The sequence below is a fragment of the Pholis gunnellus genome (assembly GCF_910591455.1).
Source record: "Pholis gunnellus genome assembly, chromosome: 7".
Classification (NCBI taxonomy): domain Eukaryota; kingdom Metazoa; phylum Chordata; class Actinopteri; order Perciformes; family Pholidae; genus Pholis; species Pholis gunnellus.
Genome location: NC_136533.1, coordinates 8,762,349 through 8,780,010, shown reverse-complemented (window position 1 = coordinate 8,780,010; position 17,662 = coordinate 8,762,349). Strand labels below are relative to the sequence as shown.

Here is a 17,662-nt window from a genome sequence, read left to right as displayed (position 1 = left end):
TTCGCACCAGGGGTGTGGAGAGAAGAAGAAGGAGAAGAAGAGACGCTGCTGGAGGATCACAACAGTCGTCTCATCCAGACACAGCAAAAAAACAACAAAAAAAGAAAAGTAGTGCACTTCTGTATTTCGCCAAGGGCTCCCTGGCTCTGTGTCAGACTACCTTGCTTCCTCAGCTCATGCATGCATGCAGCCAGGCAAGCCCGAGGAGGAGAGGTATGTCCTACCCAGAGAGGTTATTTGACTAATCTGTTTGACGTAGCGGATCCCGACTCTGAGCTTCCCCGCTGTTCAGATCACTGCTGACGGGGAAACCAGGCTCTCCCCCTCCTCTTCCTCCTCCCCGGGGCGGGATTCAGTCAGTGGCAAGGCGGCGATGCGGTGAGCTGAGGTCGGGCTACCTGCAGGAGGATGACACTTGGCAGTCACATCCGAGCCGCTTTGTGCGTGTGCGTGTGTGCGTGTGTGTGTCATCGAGTCCCACCGACCGCCCTGTGGTTGTTCTAGCAGTGGGAGGAGTGGGAGGTCTGTCTGACAGCATGCACGATGAACGATTTAAGTGTTCGCATTGCACCAAATCACCGGCCCGGTGGAAACTCTGCCGGACCGGTCGGAGTCAGTGTGTCGGCTGGGAACACGTTCAAGACATTTCTCGTGTTTGTGTCTGGTTGTTGCACAAACAGTTGCTTTCATTTAAAGATGAGTTGAAATGCAGGGGCGTAGCTAGGAGTAATGGAGGGGGGGGGGGCTTGGTTCCCTTAAACTTTCCTCCATGTTTGGTGTGTTTGTAGCCTTGTAGATGTCAAACTGCTTCAAATCCAGACACAATGTGCATAAACGTGGACTAGGTCTCAGGCCAGGGACCGGGAGACTCGGATAAGAAAGAATGTGTGGAATATAAAGATATCTCTGGTTTTGCTGCATCGATTTTTGATTTTTACTTTATAAAGAATAATTTATTTTAAAGATTGCCAGACGATTGGAGATGAATTGCCTGAGATGAGGCTGCAGCAGCAGGGGGCGATGACAACAAGCTGCAGTCAAGTTTCCAGCAGCCTTCAAAGAACATAAATGGCATTCCGTTAGATCCGATCTGTAGGCTACCTGTAGTTTGCAGATAACCTTCGGCTTTATGAATATTTGTTTGTAAATATACATAAATGTGTATGCATCGGGCATTGTTTTCTATCTTTATTCTTTTTACGTATGCCTCGTAAAGCACTTTGGATGCTCGTTTAGATAAGTCACGACATGAAACTACAATTACACAGAAGAATAGGACTTTCTACAAAACCTGGAGCTTGTTGTCCAAACTAAGAGCCAATGCAGCTCTTGGATCAGGCAACAGCCAGGCGTTTCCCATCATGCCCTGGGTCTTGCAGTCAGCGGGAGAGCAGCTGTGGCTCTAAAAACTGCAGCCACCCCGATCTCAGGAGGTTAATGTGCATGACGTCAGAGCAAGTCGGGATCAAGTCGGGATCAAGTCGGACACTAATCTCACCAGCATGCATTGTGCGGCCATCGTGGTGATTGATTCAGCGCAGGCCTGGCTCATCTTGAGCGAGCCTGAGGTCATAGGAGTGGAGACTTTGTAGCTTAACTTACATGAATTCAACAATTTATAGAATACTGTTCACTAACTTTACTTTGTGTTATCCTCCAGTGTGTCCCTGATTCCAAGTATTCGGGCTCAACATAAGCCGTTACTACAGCCGTCTCTCTCCAGCAGGTGATTGTAGTGAACTGGCTTTCACAGTGGAGCACTTTGAGAGTGTAATTATGATCGACAGTTCATCATAAAACACTAAAACTATCAATATAATTACTTGAATGACTATTCTCTTATCACATTGAGTCAAATTGAACAGGCTCTGATAGCAGCATGAGATGAGAAAAGAAACATTTACATAAACATGAAAATAGATTTATTTTTAAATTTTCCATTTGAAATCCATCTGATTGTTTATTTACATTTTATTTCACATTTTCAGTTTGAACCATGATTAGATAATGAGGATGATCAAGTACTTCTTAGCCAAAATTTGTACAGTGAAATGTCCAAATACTTCTAACTCAAGGATGGATTTTTTTTTTTCTTCAGAAATGCAGTTCAAGTACTCCTGTTCTTACATACCTTTCGAGGACATTTCTAACACATTATACTGATATGTTCTGTTCAGAACAGTACAAAAATGGACATCTTGTGCAGTAACATACAACAGGCCGCTGATCTGAGCTTCTTCCTGAGAGCCATCGACGACAAACCTGGAGATCTTGAAATTCAGCTCATGATCATCCAACTCTACCGGGAGCCGAGTCAGCGAAATTCACCACTGTTCAGAATAGGGATGCACCATACCGATAACTGGGCTTTGATCTCGGCCGATACAGGAATACTGATCCGATACCAGTGTTTCGTTAATAAGCTGTATACATCAGGGCCACGCTGGTTGTTCACTGTGCACACAATGTGTGGTCCGTCTCTCAACACTTTCTGACTTCCTGTCTGTGGCTCTCGGCTCCAAAACCCAGTGGTTACAACTAAAGCTCTTTAAAAACTCATCACAAAAATGTAGTTTCAAACGGACAGTTTTGATTCCTGAAACGTGGAGCTCGTACCGTTTTGACACAGGCAAGATACAATCCCCAGTGCTACAAATACGAACAGACGCATAGTAAACATGGTCTCTGAGGCCTCGACTCACATCCCAACCACATTAGCTGTTGTCCTCTTTCATTCAATAGCGCCTCGTCACTGAACATAAAGAATACAGCCATAAATAAGAGAAAGAGGGGAAAAAATCTTTAGAAACAACCAGACAAGTATTCTGCCCTTCCCTTCACACCATAAACACAATAATTAAAAACCTGTGTTTGACTATAAGAGTTAAAAATTATCAACACCTCCTTTGTATTTGTTATTTATATTAACCAATTTGTTGTAAAAACCGAACATCGTTTTAAAAAGGTCCAGTGTATCTGCAGTGCACATGTATTGACGATGGTTTGAAGGACCACAGCAGATACCATGACAGTGTTGTGCTGATGCACTGGTTATTTTGGTTCCCAGTCTGGTTGAGTCCTAGGAGAAGGTAGCGGTGAGGATGGCCTCTTGCTGCTGCTGATGGAGGATCCCGATGCCGACAGCAGGGGCGGGCAGAGCAGGTCGGCTTACTAACCGGAGCTGAGAAAGACGGAAGAGACGGTGTCGTATGTGTAACATCAACAACTCATTTTAGAACCATTAGGTTTCATATTGTACATCTAGTTATTTAAAAAACTGCTCACCTTGCAGGCCAGCTGCTTCTCAAACCTGGGAGCTACAAAAGACCAGGGACCCATGTTCTGTGGCTCCTCCTGACTCCAGATGAACTCTGTGGGAGATTTGTTTTTTTAATGATTTACATTTACAGTAAAAGAGGACATGACTCAAACATGTGACCTTTTCATGTAGTCTAGGGAGTTAAGAGGGGAGGAACAATAAAAGAGCGCCAAAGTGAAACCTCAACGTTCACGGTTCCTCATACAGAATCATAATGACATTTGTAATAATCCAAATAACTAAAACTCCAGCAGGCCGTGCCTTTTGTCAGACTCCATTTGTCTAGACAAGGATCACACGTTTAAAGAAGGCTTCAATGATTTAGCTGATAAATTGATTTCTTGTTTTACAGAAAAACAATCAGCAATAATTATGATTATAATGTCGCTCAGGGGATGGAGCGGGTTGGCGGTTTGATCCCCGGCCCCTTTAACGAGACACGGACCCCTAAGCTGCTCCTCGGGTGATTTACAACAGCCCACTGCTCCTAAAGGGTTAAATGCATGGGGTCAAATTTCCTGTATGTGACAATGAAAATAAAGTTTAAGAGCGATTCATCGTTCCGTCTTCTCATATATGAATATTGCGGGTTCTCTTAGTAGAAAAAAAAAAAGATAAAATTGAATATTTTTAGTTGTCAAGAAGCTGGTCTGACATTTTGATATGTCACCTGTAGAGTTGATCTGAAAGCAGCATCGTAAATGCTTCTGATAGAACCTAAAATGCTGGATCGGGTATCGGCGAGTACGCTCGTGATGTAAGGACTAGCTCTGCTGTGCTGGTAAAAGATAATGGGAGAAGATCGAATGTCAACAAATGCATCGTTGTTGAACTTAAAATCAAAATAGCTGCAGTCGAGACTCAACCAACACATTTCACATGTTCTGACAGGCTGATGGAAGAATCCCTCAGAAGTTTCAGGATGTTAGCTCTCTATGTGAAACCTGCTTCCTCTGATGTGCAGTAATTGTGTTGCAGTTGGTTTGAAGAGCAAAAGCAATCTTCAGCAAATACAGTTAACAAACCACAAAATGCAAAGATTTATGGGTAAAGAGACGGATGTTGACACTGATGCTCGGAAAGTCTTGCCTAACAAGATGAAGGGGTTCCCAGACAGAGTCGGGATTGACACTTATTCAGCTACAGAGTAAAGACAAAATAACAGAAACACAATAGCCCTGCAGTGAACACCGGATACACTGGTGCACCGGCATGCACGCTTTCTTTGTGAGTTGTCTGCTGTTTTCTCAATTATTCAGTAATAAAAGTGAAGACTGTCAGACGTCTATTGAAGTTGCCGCACGCTGCTGAATGGCTTTCAACTTGCTTTGACTCACTTGAAGAGCTGCTTTTGTAACAGTCTGTCTGCCCGACACTCACATTCTAGATTGGCTGCATCGAGCGACTCTGGTCCCGAGTGCATTGAAGAAAATTATTTTTTCTCCAAGTAATCAATTATTGAACTCAAATTACTTTCTGTCTATAAGAAGGTCAAAGGACATGAAAGTGTCACCTTTAAAATATAGCAGGAATATCTCAGCAAGACCAATACCTACAGTGTGTGTGTGTGTGTGTGTGTGTGTGTGTGTGTGTGTGTGTATTTTTAGTGGGCCAGACTAATTTAAGGATTAAAACTAAATGTCGGCCCCACATTCATATCTTGCATCTGCTTTTTATTGCATTGTAGGTTTTTAATTCTGCCCCGTTAACTACAAAATACAATACAAAAGTATAATATGAATACATTTGCATTGACTGCAGGATTACATGGCATAGCAAAGGGGAAGTTCCTCAGAAATCTTGACATATGCAAAACACAGCAAACATGTCAGAAAAGAGGAACAGTGGACACAAAGAGACCACAGATTACACTTTACTACGAGCTACCATCGAGCTGAATATACAAATCAAACACAAATCATTTATCTCTCAAGTCATTCTAACGCCTCTTAAAAATGTCCCTTTGAGGTAAAAATGTTCCTGAACTAAGTTGTTGTTAACTAACGGTTGTTGTGATGGCACTTATGAAGCCACTAGTGTGCCTGCTAACAGTGAAGCTGGACGTCCCACACATACCTTTGGCGTTGGGGTATTTCTTTAGCTCCTGCTGCAGAGCGTCCAGCGGGAACGGACACAGCTCCTCCACTCGGAGTAGAGCCGTGCTCTGGTTGGCTGCTGATGTCTCCCTCTGTTTCAGCAGGGCATAGTAGTGCTTCCCCGAGCACAGCACCACCTTCTGGACACTGCATGGAATAACAGAAGCATGTAAGGGTTATACTTTTGAAGAGTCTTCCACGTTCTAGCAGGTAATAAATATATTCAACCACATTGAGGACACACTACAGAAATCATCAAATGTTGCGACTTCTGTACCTTTCTGCTGAGACTGAAGTATCACCCAACACTGTTCTGAAAGATGTTCCTGGTGCCAGTTCAGTCAGACTGGACGCCGCCCCCTGAGGAAACAACACACGCAGTTCAGCCACTTGCATGAACATATATCTGTGTGAAGGAGTTAGAATTATGTTGTATGTGTTCGTGCTTACAGAAAATCTGAGCAGCATCTTGGGTCCGACCACAATGAGAGGTTTGCGGAAGTTACGGATCATCTGCCTCCTCAGCAGGTGGAAGTACTGAGCAGACGTTGTGGGGTTGACCACCGCCATGTTCACGCAGTCACTGTCCACACCCTCTTCTTTACTGTCACACATCTAAAAAAGGGACCAAACAGGACGAGTTAGCAATCATTTACAAGTCAGGGAATGTGTAACTTAACACATAAAGCTGCTGGTAGAACACACACATTCAGTTAAGAAACACCCAAACTTAATCTGTAAACCAGTTAACAAATAACAGCAGAGAGAGAGCCGAGCTCTGAAAAGAAAATGTTCAGAAATGCAGAGATGAGTCAGCAAACTGGGAATGACAGGCTGGGAAAAAAAGACCCAATTTTCGTATTCTTTTTTTTGTTGCATGAAACTACCCTCCGCCATTTTATTTAAGGTTATGAATTCAAGCAAATTATATATATATATATATATATATATATATATATATATCCTAGAAAATTCAGACTTCAGACTAAGTACACATGCATATATATTCAATGTAATATATAAATAAAATACCTAGCTTCATATTGTAATTATAAACCGCTCTGCATGTAAATTTAAGTCAAAATATGTTGAAAACGGACCAGGAATCCGGCTACAGTAAACAATTTATGTCTCTGTACAAGATATTCAGGAAATGTTAATAAAATGCCAAAAACTAGAATATTCGCCAACAGTTCCGACATGTTTTATGAGGTCACATTGACCTTTGACCTCCCGAATCTAATCAGTTCATCCTTGTCCTATTGTGCAAGTGGACGTTTGTATTTTGAACAAATGCCTTCAAGGCGTTCCTGCAATATGAGAGTGAAACGCAGCATCGACCTTCTGTCTGCCGATTGCTAATGGACAATTAAGAAACATTACATCTGTGGATTAGTTATTGATTACATCGGTTAGTGGCCTGTAAGTTACACCCTCTGTCCTGCATTGGTACTGAAGAGAGACGATATGGATTTCTGCACCACAACACTTTTTTACACTTTATTTTGCATTGGACACTGAAAATCAAATGGGTGGAGAGAAAAGATAACCTCTGAACTGGCTGACCTAAAACATTGAATTCAGTAATTCAACAGTAGATGAATTTGCATGACTTCAACATGTAGTTATGCAGCGTTGAGATGAGAAAGATCCACAAGAGCTGACTAATCAGGACAGTTGTACGATAGCAAACACGGTTGTGTGAAGGATAATGTGTGTTGTCATCAAAGCACTTTATCCAGTAAATCTGGATTTAATGAACTGGGATGACAGACTTCGTCTGACCTGAGGCATCTGGGTTTCTTTGGTTTCCAGGCAGCAACGTGACATTAAGTGCCAAGTCAAACATATCGTTTCCCAGCTCAAATTAAAAACTGGGATGCTGCCACGAACGCTACGTAAAGTCCTAAACCGCTAACTTGGTTTGACATGGATTACCTGGAGGAAGCGCTCCATACGGCAGGACGAGTGTTCAGGTCCGGCTCCGTCGTAGCCGTGCGGCAGCAGGATCACCATCCCACACTGGAGCAGCCACTTGGCTTCACCTGGGGACAACACAGCAGTTTCACATCGGACGTGTGAAGATTTTCCCCAAAAATGTACAAGATAATGAGAGTCGTAGTCAGACGTTTACCTCCAGTGAGGAAGGTGTCAAAGATGATCTGCGCTCCGTTAAAGAAATCTCCAAACTGAGCCTCCCAGATGGGAAGGAGCTTCGGCTGTGCGATGCTCATACCGTATTCAAATCCGAGCACCGCCTCCTCAGACAGCGGGCTGTTACACACCTAAATGCACAAAGACGTCACAGGAATTAAGGTTATGATTATGTCACGCATCAGATTATGTTTTATCTAGTTTATCGGGGGGGGGGGGGGGGTTTACCTCCAGGAAACCCGTCTGCTGAGGGCTGATATGGTTCAGAGGGATGTACATGTCATTCGTGTCTTGACACACCACCATGGCGTGTCGCTGACTGAACGTGCCTCTTCCAACGTCCTGTCCGCTGATTCGAATATCAAAGCCTGTAAAAGCAATAATGTCAAATCTACAAATCCACTTCCGGACAGCAACACGACGAGAGGATTCTTACGCTTTCTCTGCTGTATTTTCTGCTGAACACTGACCTTGGGAGAGGAGGGAGCCGAAGGCCAAGGCCTCGGCTGTGGACCAGTCCAGTCTGGTCCCTTCTTCCAACTTTTGCAACCGAGCCTGAGTTCACAAAGAAAGAAAGAAAAAAAAAAAAAACATCGTCCAACTGCTACCAGGTCGAGAAAAGACAATGGAAACGACAGAGACGATGGCCGCACCTGTACATGGGTCTTTCTAAGGTGGCTGTGCAGCTGGATGTCCTCAGGGATGTCCACAGATTTCCCTCCTATAAACTGCAGCAGGGGAACGGGGACGCCCGTGTCCCAGGTGGTGACTCGGGCCTGGGGCTCCGACAGACCCCCCCAGCGGCCCTGCAGGTTGGTGGGCAGAGGGCTGTACAGGGTCATGTTGGACAGCTTGTCGTTGAGCATGCCGTAGTGTTTGGACTTGATGTCGTCGCGCTCGACTTCGGTCATCAGACCCTCAGAGATCAGCTGGTCTGAGTAGGTGTCTGGGATGCTCTTACGGGATCTGAGTGGATGCAACAATGTGACAATGTCCGTTTTATTAAGAAGACAAAAATACAATATATCTGAAGGGGGATAAAAGCTTTGTTAATCTACGCAAATAATTCTAAAAGTGCTTCAGAAGGTAAAAGGTTGCAGCCACACACACGATCATTACTTAGTTTAGGTTTGTTTTTAGTGCGACACTCAAGGTTTTATTATTTTTGGTTTTTAAAGGTTTGCCCTTCGTAAATAAAAAAAGCACTTCTCTCCGGTCTACCAGCTAGGTCTTGGAACATTGACCTTTGTAAACTTTTATATGCAACTGTAAATAAATTGTACTTGTAATTCAGATTAAAAGACTTTATGGATACTTTGTTTTAGCGACACTGAAATTACACATAACCAAGGCTGACATTCATTGGCAACCGATGGTCAACCGCTGCCTCGATTAGTTTGTTTGTTGTGCTACAAAGTAAACGGAGTCAGTTTCACCGACCGGATGATCTTGTACATGGCCGGGTTGGTGAAGAAAGGCTCGTCCAGCTCGTTGTGGCCCCACTGACGGTAGCAGAGCAGGTCCAGGATGACGTCTTTCCTGAAAAGCCGCTGGTACTCCACAGCCAGCCGAGTGGCCCGCATCACGTCCTCAGCATCGTCGCCGTTTACGTGGATCACGGCACAGTTCACCATCTTGCCTGTGGTACAGATTAGTATGATTTATTTTAAACAAATCTCTAATAGGTTTCACGTTTTCAAAATACTTAAAAATTGCACAAGAGCACATTTGCAAATACAGATCGACAGAGTTGCAAATATTATATTATATTATGTTTATATCTTTCACTGACCGACATCACTGCAGTACAAAGAGGATCTCCCCCTCTCGGATGGAGTGGTGTAACCCACTTGGTTGTTCACAATGAGGTGGATGCTCCCACCGACTCTGTAGTGGGGGAGGTTGGAAAGGGTCAAAGTTTCTGGAACAATCCCTTGGCCGGGGAAAGCGCCGTCACCATGGACCTGTGGAGAAGAGAACAGAGATCGACTTGATGTCAGGTGGATCAATACGTTTTGCTGCTGCCCCCCTCGCCCCCCTCCCCAGCAGTACATTTAGCTGTTGTGTACCTGCAGACAGACGACTTGGTCCCCCGGCTGGGCGTCGTCTTCGGGTGAATAGTCTCCTTCTTGCCTGAGCTGCTGCCTGGCTCTGGTTTTGCCCTGAGCCACGGGGTTGATCGCCTCCAGGTGAGAAGGGTTGGGCAGCATGGTCACATGAAGAGGTTTTGCGGCTCCGAAGTCCAACTCCACGGAGGAGGTGAGGTGGGAGAGCACGTCGCCGATGGCGGGCGAGGTCTCGGGGAACTCGCTGAGGCCGCGCATCTTACGGAACATGAGCTGAAGAGAAAAACCCCTGTTTACACTTTGGCAGCTGGCTGTGACTTTCTGTTTACTTGCGCTGCTGATTACAATCGAGTAGAGTAAACAATCTAATCTTGCCACGGTCACGGATCATTTGAAAGTGTGCATGTCTCAATTAAAAGGCTGATTAACCTCTGGTGGTAACTTCAGCAGGCCCGTCAGGAGGTTGAGTCGGCCTCTATGAGGCATGCCGATGATCATGTCCGTGACTCCGCTGTGGGCCGACTGGTGGAAAAGCTCATGGAAGAAGCACATCATGCTCTCTGCGCCTTCTCCTCCGTAACGTTTCACAGTAGAAAACTTGGTGGCCAGAAAGTGGTCAAATTCCTGCAGGTGGTGAGAGAAAAGTAAAGAAACGGATGGATTCAAAATACAAAATGTGATGAGATGTGACAAATAATACAGTACTGCATCCTCTTCTTTCTTCTTGGAACCTACCTGACACTCCAGCATGATCTTAGCCAGCTGCTTCCTCTCCTCCGTGGAGAAACTCGTCCTCTTGAGCTCCTCAAAGCGGTCAGCGACCCACTCCCTCTCCTCCAGGCTGCTCAGCTGGATGGTCTCCACCGACAGGTGGCCGCAGTAGGCTCCCTCCAGGTAGGCCTGGACCTCTTCCACCGAGGCCTCCGCTTTGCCAAAGTGCTGCAGACCTGCAGAAGCACATCGAATGAGCGCTGACAACACCGACAAGCGAGTTTCTGACTGTGCCTTAAAGGCAAACGTGAGGGAGGAGTGAACAGAGGAGAGCGTTGTTTTGCTGTTTATCATGTTTGATGTACTGAGATCACAATTGTCTTTAATACTAATCTTATCTAATTAAGGACAATGTTTTACCGACTGCTGGTGTTAAAGAAGCCCAGACCTGTTCTGTAGGCCACTGAGGTGTCGTTCCCTCCGGAATGACCTGGTTGACGCGCTAGCGTGGGGCGTCTAGATTAGCTTTGACATACATATTCACTGACCAGTTTGTTTGATGAAAGCTTGTTTATTTTCCTTTGTTTCCACCGACATAAACACACCAGTTCGGGAAACTGTAACGCATAAAGCGGTCAAAAACCGTTTGCCCTTCCGGGGTCAAACACCTGCCAACACCAGTGAGTTACCAAAATATATAGACAGAGCACAGGACAATAATATAGCGCCACCCAATGTATACCCGGAGAATAACACCACATTTGGCTCCTACACACCGGCCCCTAATTGTTAACCCAGACAGACATAACAATTCAAACAAAATACAACAAAGGAGCCAAACATGTTAAATTATGACCAAGTGCTTTACAGACAAATCAGTTTACACTCTCTGTAGCAAAGAGAGTTTTCTGACTGGCCTTTCAATGATGTTATATTTAGTCTGTAACCTCACAGAGCACAGTAGTCCATTTTTGTCCATAAAACTTTCAGAACCTTGCCAAGTGGACATGAACCACGAGGAGCTGAAGGATGCATGATTACCATAATACCTCCAGCAACCAAACTCTTTTTCCTCTGGTTCCATTTTGCCTCTCTTGGAGCAAGGGTAAGTACCTCTTACCCATCTCTTCCAGAAAGATCTGAGAGGTACTGCATCTGCTTCCATCGTCTTCTACCATACTGGTCATGAGGCTTGAACACTTCAGGTGGCAAAGCTGAGTTACCCATAGGAAGATCTGCCATCTTTTGTTCTGCTCTTCCATTGTGGTGTCTACCAAAACTGCATTCAGCAATGATCTTTTTGACAGCAGAATTGGCCTTGGTGATCCAAAACCTCTTCCTCACCGTGGACAGTGTATGAGTCCGTCCACCATGGCCCAGATTCTGGTGTACATGCTTGAGAATGAGCATAGATCCCTGTTGATCCTTGCCGAGGATGAGTGGATGTTTGGGTTCATCATGCATTGCTCCTCTGCTCAACCTTCCTCCAACTCTCAAGAGTTCGCTGTTCAACGATGCTCCTTGGAACATGGTTCCACCGTCGAACACCACTTGAAGGGATCCCTTCCTCGGATGGTGGAAGCTATGGTGGGGGATGTATCACACCTTCCCTTTTCCACAACGCAGTTCTTGCTGAGGAACTTGTTCGGCGTAGGCCTTACTGATGAGTTTATTCATGTAACCTGCATACTCCTGGTGTAAATGCTTATTGTTAAGAAATCTTTTTCTCAACCCCTGAATCCTTTGTTTAGCCACAGCAAAGTTATTGGGCAGATAGACCTCTTGGTTCCTGAAGGGCAACTTCAAACAATATTTCCCATCCTGAAGTACTGATGAGCGCTCCATGGTTTCCAGAAACTTGAGATCTTCTCTGGACATTTCCTCTTCCTCCGCCTTTTCATTGAATTCGTGATTGTACTGATTGGTCAGCATTTTTTCCAGTTTGCACACAGTTATCCTGTTCACCGTAGCAGAGGAAATCTCTGCCCCTAAAGCACCACTATTTCCATTCAGCGGACCATTAACAACCCACCCTAGCACTGTCCTGATGGCGTACGGGCCATTTTCACGGCTGTTAATGACCTCCCAAGGTTCCAACATCTTGGGAGCATCAGTTCCAATCAACAGGTCCACGCTTGCCTTTATGCTTGGGATGTGTACTTGTGACAAATACGGCCAGTCAGTGAGGTCTTCAGGTGTCACCATGTTGTCAGCAGTGACTGGCATGCTCCTCTGAGTTAGAACATCTGGTAAAGTATAAAATTCATCACTGTCCAGACCAGATATCTCCAAACCACTCAAGGTGTACGCTGGAACAATCGCTTCCTGCCCCATTGTCTGTAGCAAGAAGTTGGTTCTTTTGCCTGTAATATTCAGCTTCTGCATTAGATGTTCTGAGCAGAATGTGGCTGAACTACCAGGATCCAGGAAGGCATACGTTTGAACAATGTGATTTCCCTTTGCAGATTTCACCTTTACAGGGAGAATCGATAGTCCACAACGGTCCTTACCGGCCCCTGTATATCCACATGTCTTCACTGAAGTTGGCTGGTCATTAGGTGGTTCCTTTAACTGTTCCAAAGCTGGTATTTGTCCTTTGATATGAAGCACAGTAGGATGAGTTTTACCACATTCTTTGCAAGACAAGCGCCTTTCGCAGTCCCGGCTCATGTGACCAACACACAAGCATGCAAAGCAAACTCTCTGTTCCTTCAGAAAGTCAAGCTTTTCCTTGTGCTTCATTCCCTTGAACTGCTTGCACTCCTCCAATGAGTGATTATGGGCACAGCACAGGCATCCAGCCTTTTCGGCCTTCCCTGTATCTGCTGTTGGTTCCATAGCTTCCTCAGGCCAGTCCATAGAGGTTACTGCGGTGGCAACAATATTTACCGTCCCTCTGTTGCTGGGTTGGGATTTACACCTGTCGTAAGTCCTTGTCCCAGTAACACCGGTTGATGGGTCCTGTATGTCACCAAACAGAGGGTCAGAAAGAATTCTGACACGACGCTCAATGAATGTGACCAGATCCATAAAGTGAGCTCTGTGGTTAGCTGTCTCTACAATGCCATGAGCTGTGGTCCTCCATTGATCCCTCATTTTGAATGGCAACTTTGCTATGATGGCTCTCATGTGTACAGGCATATCCAGTTCCTGCATGTACTGGAGCTCCTCCATGACATTGCAGCAGCCACGCAAGAATAAAGCATACGCTTGAAGTGCCTTGCCATCCTCAGATTTTATCGTTTGCCATGCCAATGCCTTTTCCATGTATGCAGCTGCAATTTTATACTGATTTCCAAAATGTTCCTGTAGAAGTCCTTTAGCCACTGCATAGCCACGCTCCGGAGCCATATGCTGGCAGCTGCGCACCAGCTCTCTCGGCTGTCCTCCTGTAAATTGTTCCAAGTAATATAAACAATCTGCTCTTCCAGCCCTTTCCTCTACTCCTTGTTCAAAGGCTTTGATAAAGGCTCTGTACTGGAGAGGGTCCCCATCAAATGTGGGAATTTGTCGTGGTGGCAGAGATGATGAACGCTGCTGGTGCACCAGAGCTGCTGTTATGTCATTTTGCCTGTGCATGATGGCAAGTATGTCTCCAGGTGGATTTAGATTGATTTGATGATGGTTTGTAGAATGCTTTTCTTCCTCCTTTAACTGGGCCGTCGTCAATTGGTACTGGAGCTGATGCGTTCCCAGTATATTCTTATCCTGCTGTTGTTCACTGGGACTGCATTGAGGTTGCGAAGTAACTTTAAACCATTGCTCAATTTCCTTTGGTCGCACATCCGTTGATCGTGGTTTATCAGGTGGTAACGGCCAGTCTGTCAAGTCATTTTGTGTCTTTGCTTTTCCCTCCAGTTTGTATTCCTTTGCCAAAGGGTTTAAGCAGTTGACAGATTCCCCTTTCCTTTTTCCCCGTTCAAAATAGGAAGCCATGCCATCTGAAGGTCCTTGAGAACAACTTTTAAAATCAGAGGCCTGATATACTGCCAACATAGCATTGGAAGCAGCTAGTTTGGCTTCCAAATCAAGCTGCTCTCTTTTCCTCCTCAGCTGTTGCTCCTGCTCCTCCAAAGCATGTATTTCTTTTAAAGCTGATGCGCGAGCGATAAGTGCGGCTCTACTTGCCTCCACCCTTATCCGTGCAGAGGACGTGGTACCGGATTTACCACTTGTATTACTCCTTTGACTTGAGTGTTTACTACCAACATTAGAAACACTGTCATTTGGATTAATACCATCCTCAACATTACCATTTTCATACAGAGTACCTTCATTGAATGAAACCCACAGTTTTGTACCAGCAATACATTCATCATTAGACAGCATTTTTTCTTTAAACCATGTTACATGTTTTTCCCTCTCATCACAAGGCAGAAAACCCAACAGAGATTCATGCATGCATTTTGCTTCATCACACACCTTAATCAGTCCTCCAAGAGCATTTGATACCTGTGTTTTATCATCCCCAGACAATAAATATTGTATTGATTTTCTTATGGTGTTTGCTTTATTTAGCTTAGCTTTTCTACTATTTTGCAACGTTTCTAATTTGTTAGCAAGCGCCTTTGCAGTGCGCTTAACTACACGTTTTTGCGTTTCAACACCACCAGACATAGAGCTGGGTTTACCCTCAATTAACACAGCAGTCCCGGTAGTATAGTCCAACACCGCCTCGCGGTTCTCCATGATAGAATGTCAAAATGCAAAGTCTATTGTTCTTGTCCGCACGCTTCGGCAACCAAGCGTTGGGTTTATGTCCAGTTGTGTGTGCACACAATGTAAATGGCTAAAAACAGAGTAGCGCTACGCATACCTCTCTGTGCGTTGGGAGCCGTGCGATGATCCGGTGGTCCGATGCTCCACGGCCGCGTTAGCATTAGCTCCGTAGCTCCGTCCTCCAACCTTGCCAGAGACCCGAACAGCTCCGAGCATCCCTCCTCGTGCTGGAATCCTCCACGGCCGCGTCCCGAACGTGCCGATGTTTTCCAAAACAACGATCCACCTTTGGAGCCAGGTTTTTGACTAATGTTAAAGAAGCCCAGACCTGTTCTGTAGGCCACTGAGGTGTCGTTCCCTCCGGAATGACCTGGTTGACGCGCTAGCGTGGGGCGTCTAGATTAGCTTTGACATACATATTCACTGACCAGTTTGTTTGATGAAAGCTTGTTTATTTTCCTTTGTTTCCACCGACATAAACACACCAGTTCGGGAAACTGTAACGCATAAAGCGGTCAAAAACCGTTTGCCCTTCCGGGGTCAAACACCTGCCAACACCAGTGAGTTACCAAAATATATAGACAGAGCACAGGACAATAATATAGCGCCACCCAATGTATACCCGGAGAATAACACCACATTTGGCTCCTACAGCTGGTTTATGGTGAATGCAAATGTAATTAGCTGACTTTTCACAAAGTCACAAGCACTTTTATATTAACCTTAGCTGACCCTCCAACCCTCTCCATCCTTAGGTTTATAAAACAATAATTATTTATACAGCACTTCTAAAAAGTACTCAGGTAATTAGAAATTATGAAAATACCAATAAACAAAGGCACCAAATAAACATAAAAATATAATAAGCATTAAATTAAGAAAAGAAAAATAATCATTACATAATAAAAAAAAGTCTGTTATAAAGTTTATCAGGTTGTTTTGCTAAATGTCTTTAAATTATCCTTTCAGAGATATATTTTCACTTGGTCGGCCTCTACATTAACAAGGCAAATTTAATTTGTTGTGCTTTAATAAAGTAAAGTTTGTACATACTTATACTTTATTTTAATGCTTTAATTTGTATCTTACGTTAAGGTTCTACTTCACTACACTTAAGAGAGAAGATTGTACTTTTTACTCCAGTACATTTATTTGATAGGTAGTTACAAGTTACTTTCAGATTCATTATTTTGAGTACAAATGATAAAATATGATAATTTGTAATAAATTAAACTGCTCAACATTCTATAAAATAGTTAAAACTAGCTCCACAGTGACAGGCTTAAAGAGTATAAAGCTACTTAATACATGACTGCATCAGAAATATTAAACAAAAAATACAATACTGATATACTTTTACTTACATGTTACTTGTATGGTATTTTCTACACTGTTTTAGTACTTTAACTTGATTTAAGAATCTAAATACAACCTCAGAGACTGTTTGTCAGTGCTTTTCCTGCAGTGCATGAGAATAAAAAGCATGTCACTTTATTAATGCACCATAGATTGTGTACATAACCACCACGGCTGTCGTGTACCTGAGGTGTTAAAGGGTCCAGTGATGGTGCCAGTCAGCATGTTTATCTCCGGGACGCTGTCAGCGACAGGCTTTTCAGGTAGCAAAGGGTTAATCTTCGCAGCCTTGTGTCCATGTGCTCTGTAAGCCTCCACCAGACGGGCAAGACCATGATCTGGAAAACAGCAGGCCCCCAAAAAACACACTTCAATGTCAGCCACTGGATGACAGCAACACAACTACCGATACCCTCGAGCTGAATCGACAATAAGCAACTGACAGTTCAAATGGGAATAAGTTATTTTTCACAAGCTGGAATCAAGTGAAGCTGCAGAGTTATACTTTGTACTTATTTGACTTGGTATCTGTCATAAAGTTAAGTTGCTGTTAGTGTAAATTAACCCCATACTGACCTTGGTTGAGTGCTGCGATGCGGTCCTTCTGGGACTTGAGGTGTCTCTCCTTCTCTTTGGGTCGGTATCCGAAGACACCTTTCTCGGTGTGATAACAGCCAGCGACCACCTGCCGAGCGACAGCCGGTGGCAGTCTACTCAGCGACTTTCTCAGGAAAAGTACAGCCGACATTGTTTTTTTTTAAAGTTGGAATTAAAGCTATACTTCTTGTGAGGACACACCAACGGCTACAGGACGGCGGCCATACTTATCTACGACGTTATGGGAGGAGACGCCGCACTGGAAGCTGATTGGCTGAGGTCCTCACAACCCTGTTACGAGAATATCTTCCGCTCTTAGTTTATTTGTAATTATTACTTTTGTCTCATATTTATACAAAACACCTGATTTGTGTTTGTAGGACACGATAATACGTTTTAGGGCAACGGTTCCTTGTGTTCAAGCTCGATAAAAAAATCTCGAGGTACCTGAAGTAGCCCCCGTTACGTAGCGCAACAAGTGTCAAGGAACATGATCGGTGCTGCGTTCAGGGGATCCTTGTAAATTCCAGAATGCACATTTGAAAGTTGATAAATAGGATTTCACGTGATTTTGTTATGAAATCGACCCGTCTGTATTTTTCTATACATTGCTTTGTGTAGATGTTAATTGCTCTACAATCAGC

The 17,662-nt window shown here is 44.3% G+C and overlaps 1 protein-coding gene across 2 annotated transcripts; it reads right to left on the bottom strand.

Moving 5' to 3' along the window:
* Positions 1-1,911: 1,911 nt before the first annotated feature.
* dhtkd1 (dehydrogenase E1 and transketolase domain containing 1) lies at positions 1,912-17,237 on the bottom strand. 2 transcript variants are annotated; one of them, XM_079163375.1, is made up of 17 exons: positions 16,998-17,237; positions 16,607-16,759; positions 10,371-10,582; positions 10,065-10,259; positions 9,639-9,908; positions 9,362-9,533; positions 9,010-9,208; positions 8,223-8,535; positions 8,040-8,124; positions 7,798-7,937; positions 7,550-7,700; positions 7,354-7,460; positions 5,866-6,030; positions 5,693-5,775; positions 5,396-5,562; positions 3,286-3,371; positions 1,912-3,181 (listed from the first exon to the last, which is right to left on the bottom strand). In XM_079163375.1, the coding sequence occupies exons 1-17, from the start codon at positions 17,167-17,169 to the stop codon at positions 3,080-3,082; spliced, it is 2,772 nt and encodes a 923-aa protein (XP_079019501.1). In that variant the 5' UTR covers positions 17,170-17,237; the 3' UTR covers positions 1,912-3,079. The 2 variants fall into 2 exon arrangements, with proteins under 2 accessions (XP_079019501.1, XP_079019502.1); XM_079163376.1 differs by lacking the exons at positions 16,607-16,759; positions 16,998-17,237 and adding an exon at positions 15,163-15,619.
* Positions 17,238-17,662: the final 425 nt, after the last annotated feature.

What these genes read in the sequence shown, in the direction of transcription:
- dhtkd1 (XM_079163375.1), bottom strand. Translation starts at nt 17,169, where the DNA reads ATGTCGGCTGTACTTTTCCTGAGAAAGTCGCTGAGTAGACTGCCACCG. An exon ending in AGCAGACGGGTTTCCTGGAG is followed by an intron (nt 7,701 to 7,797) that starts GTAAACCCCCCC and finishes TTGTGCATTTAG; the next exon opens with GTGTGTAACAGCCCGCTGTC. An exon ending in GTATGGAGCGCTTCCTCCAG is followed by an intron (nt 6,031 to 7,353) that starts GTAATCCATGTC and finishes TCCCTTTTTTAG; the next exon opens with ATGTGTGACAGTAAAGAAGA.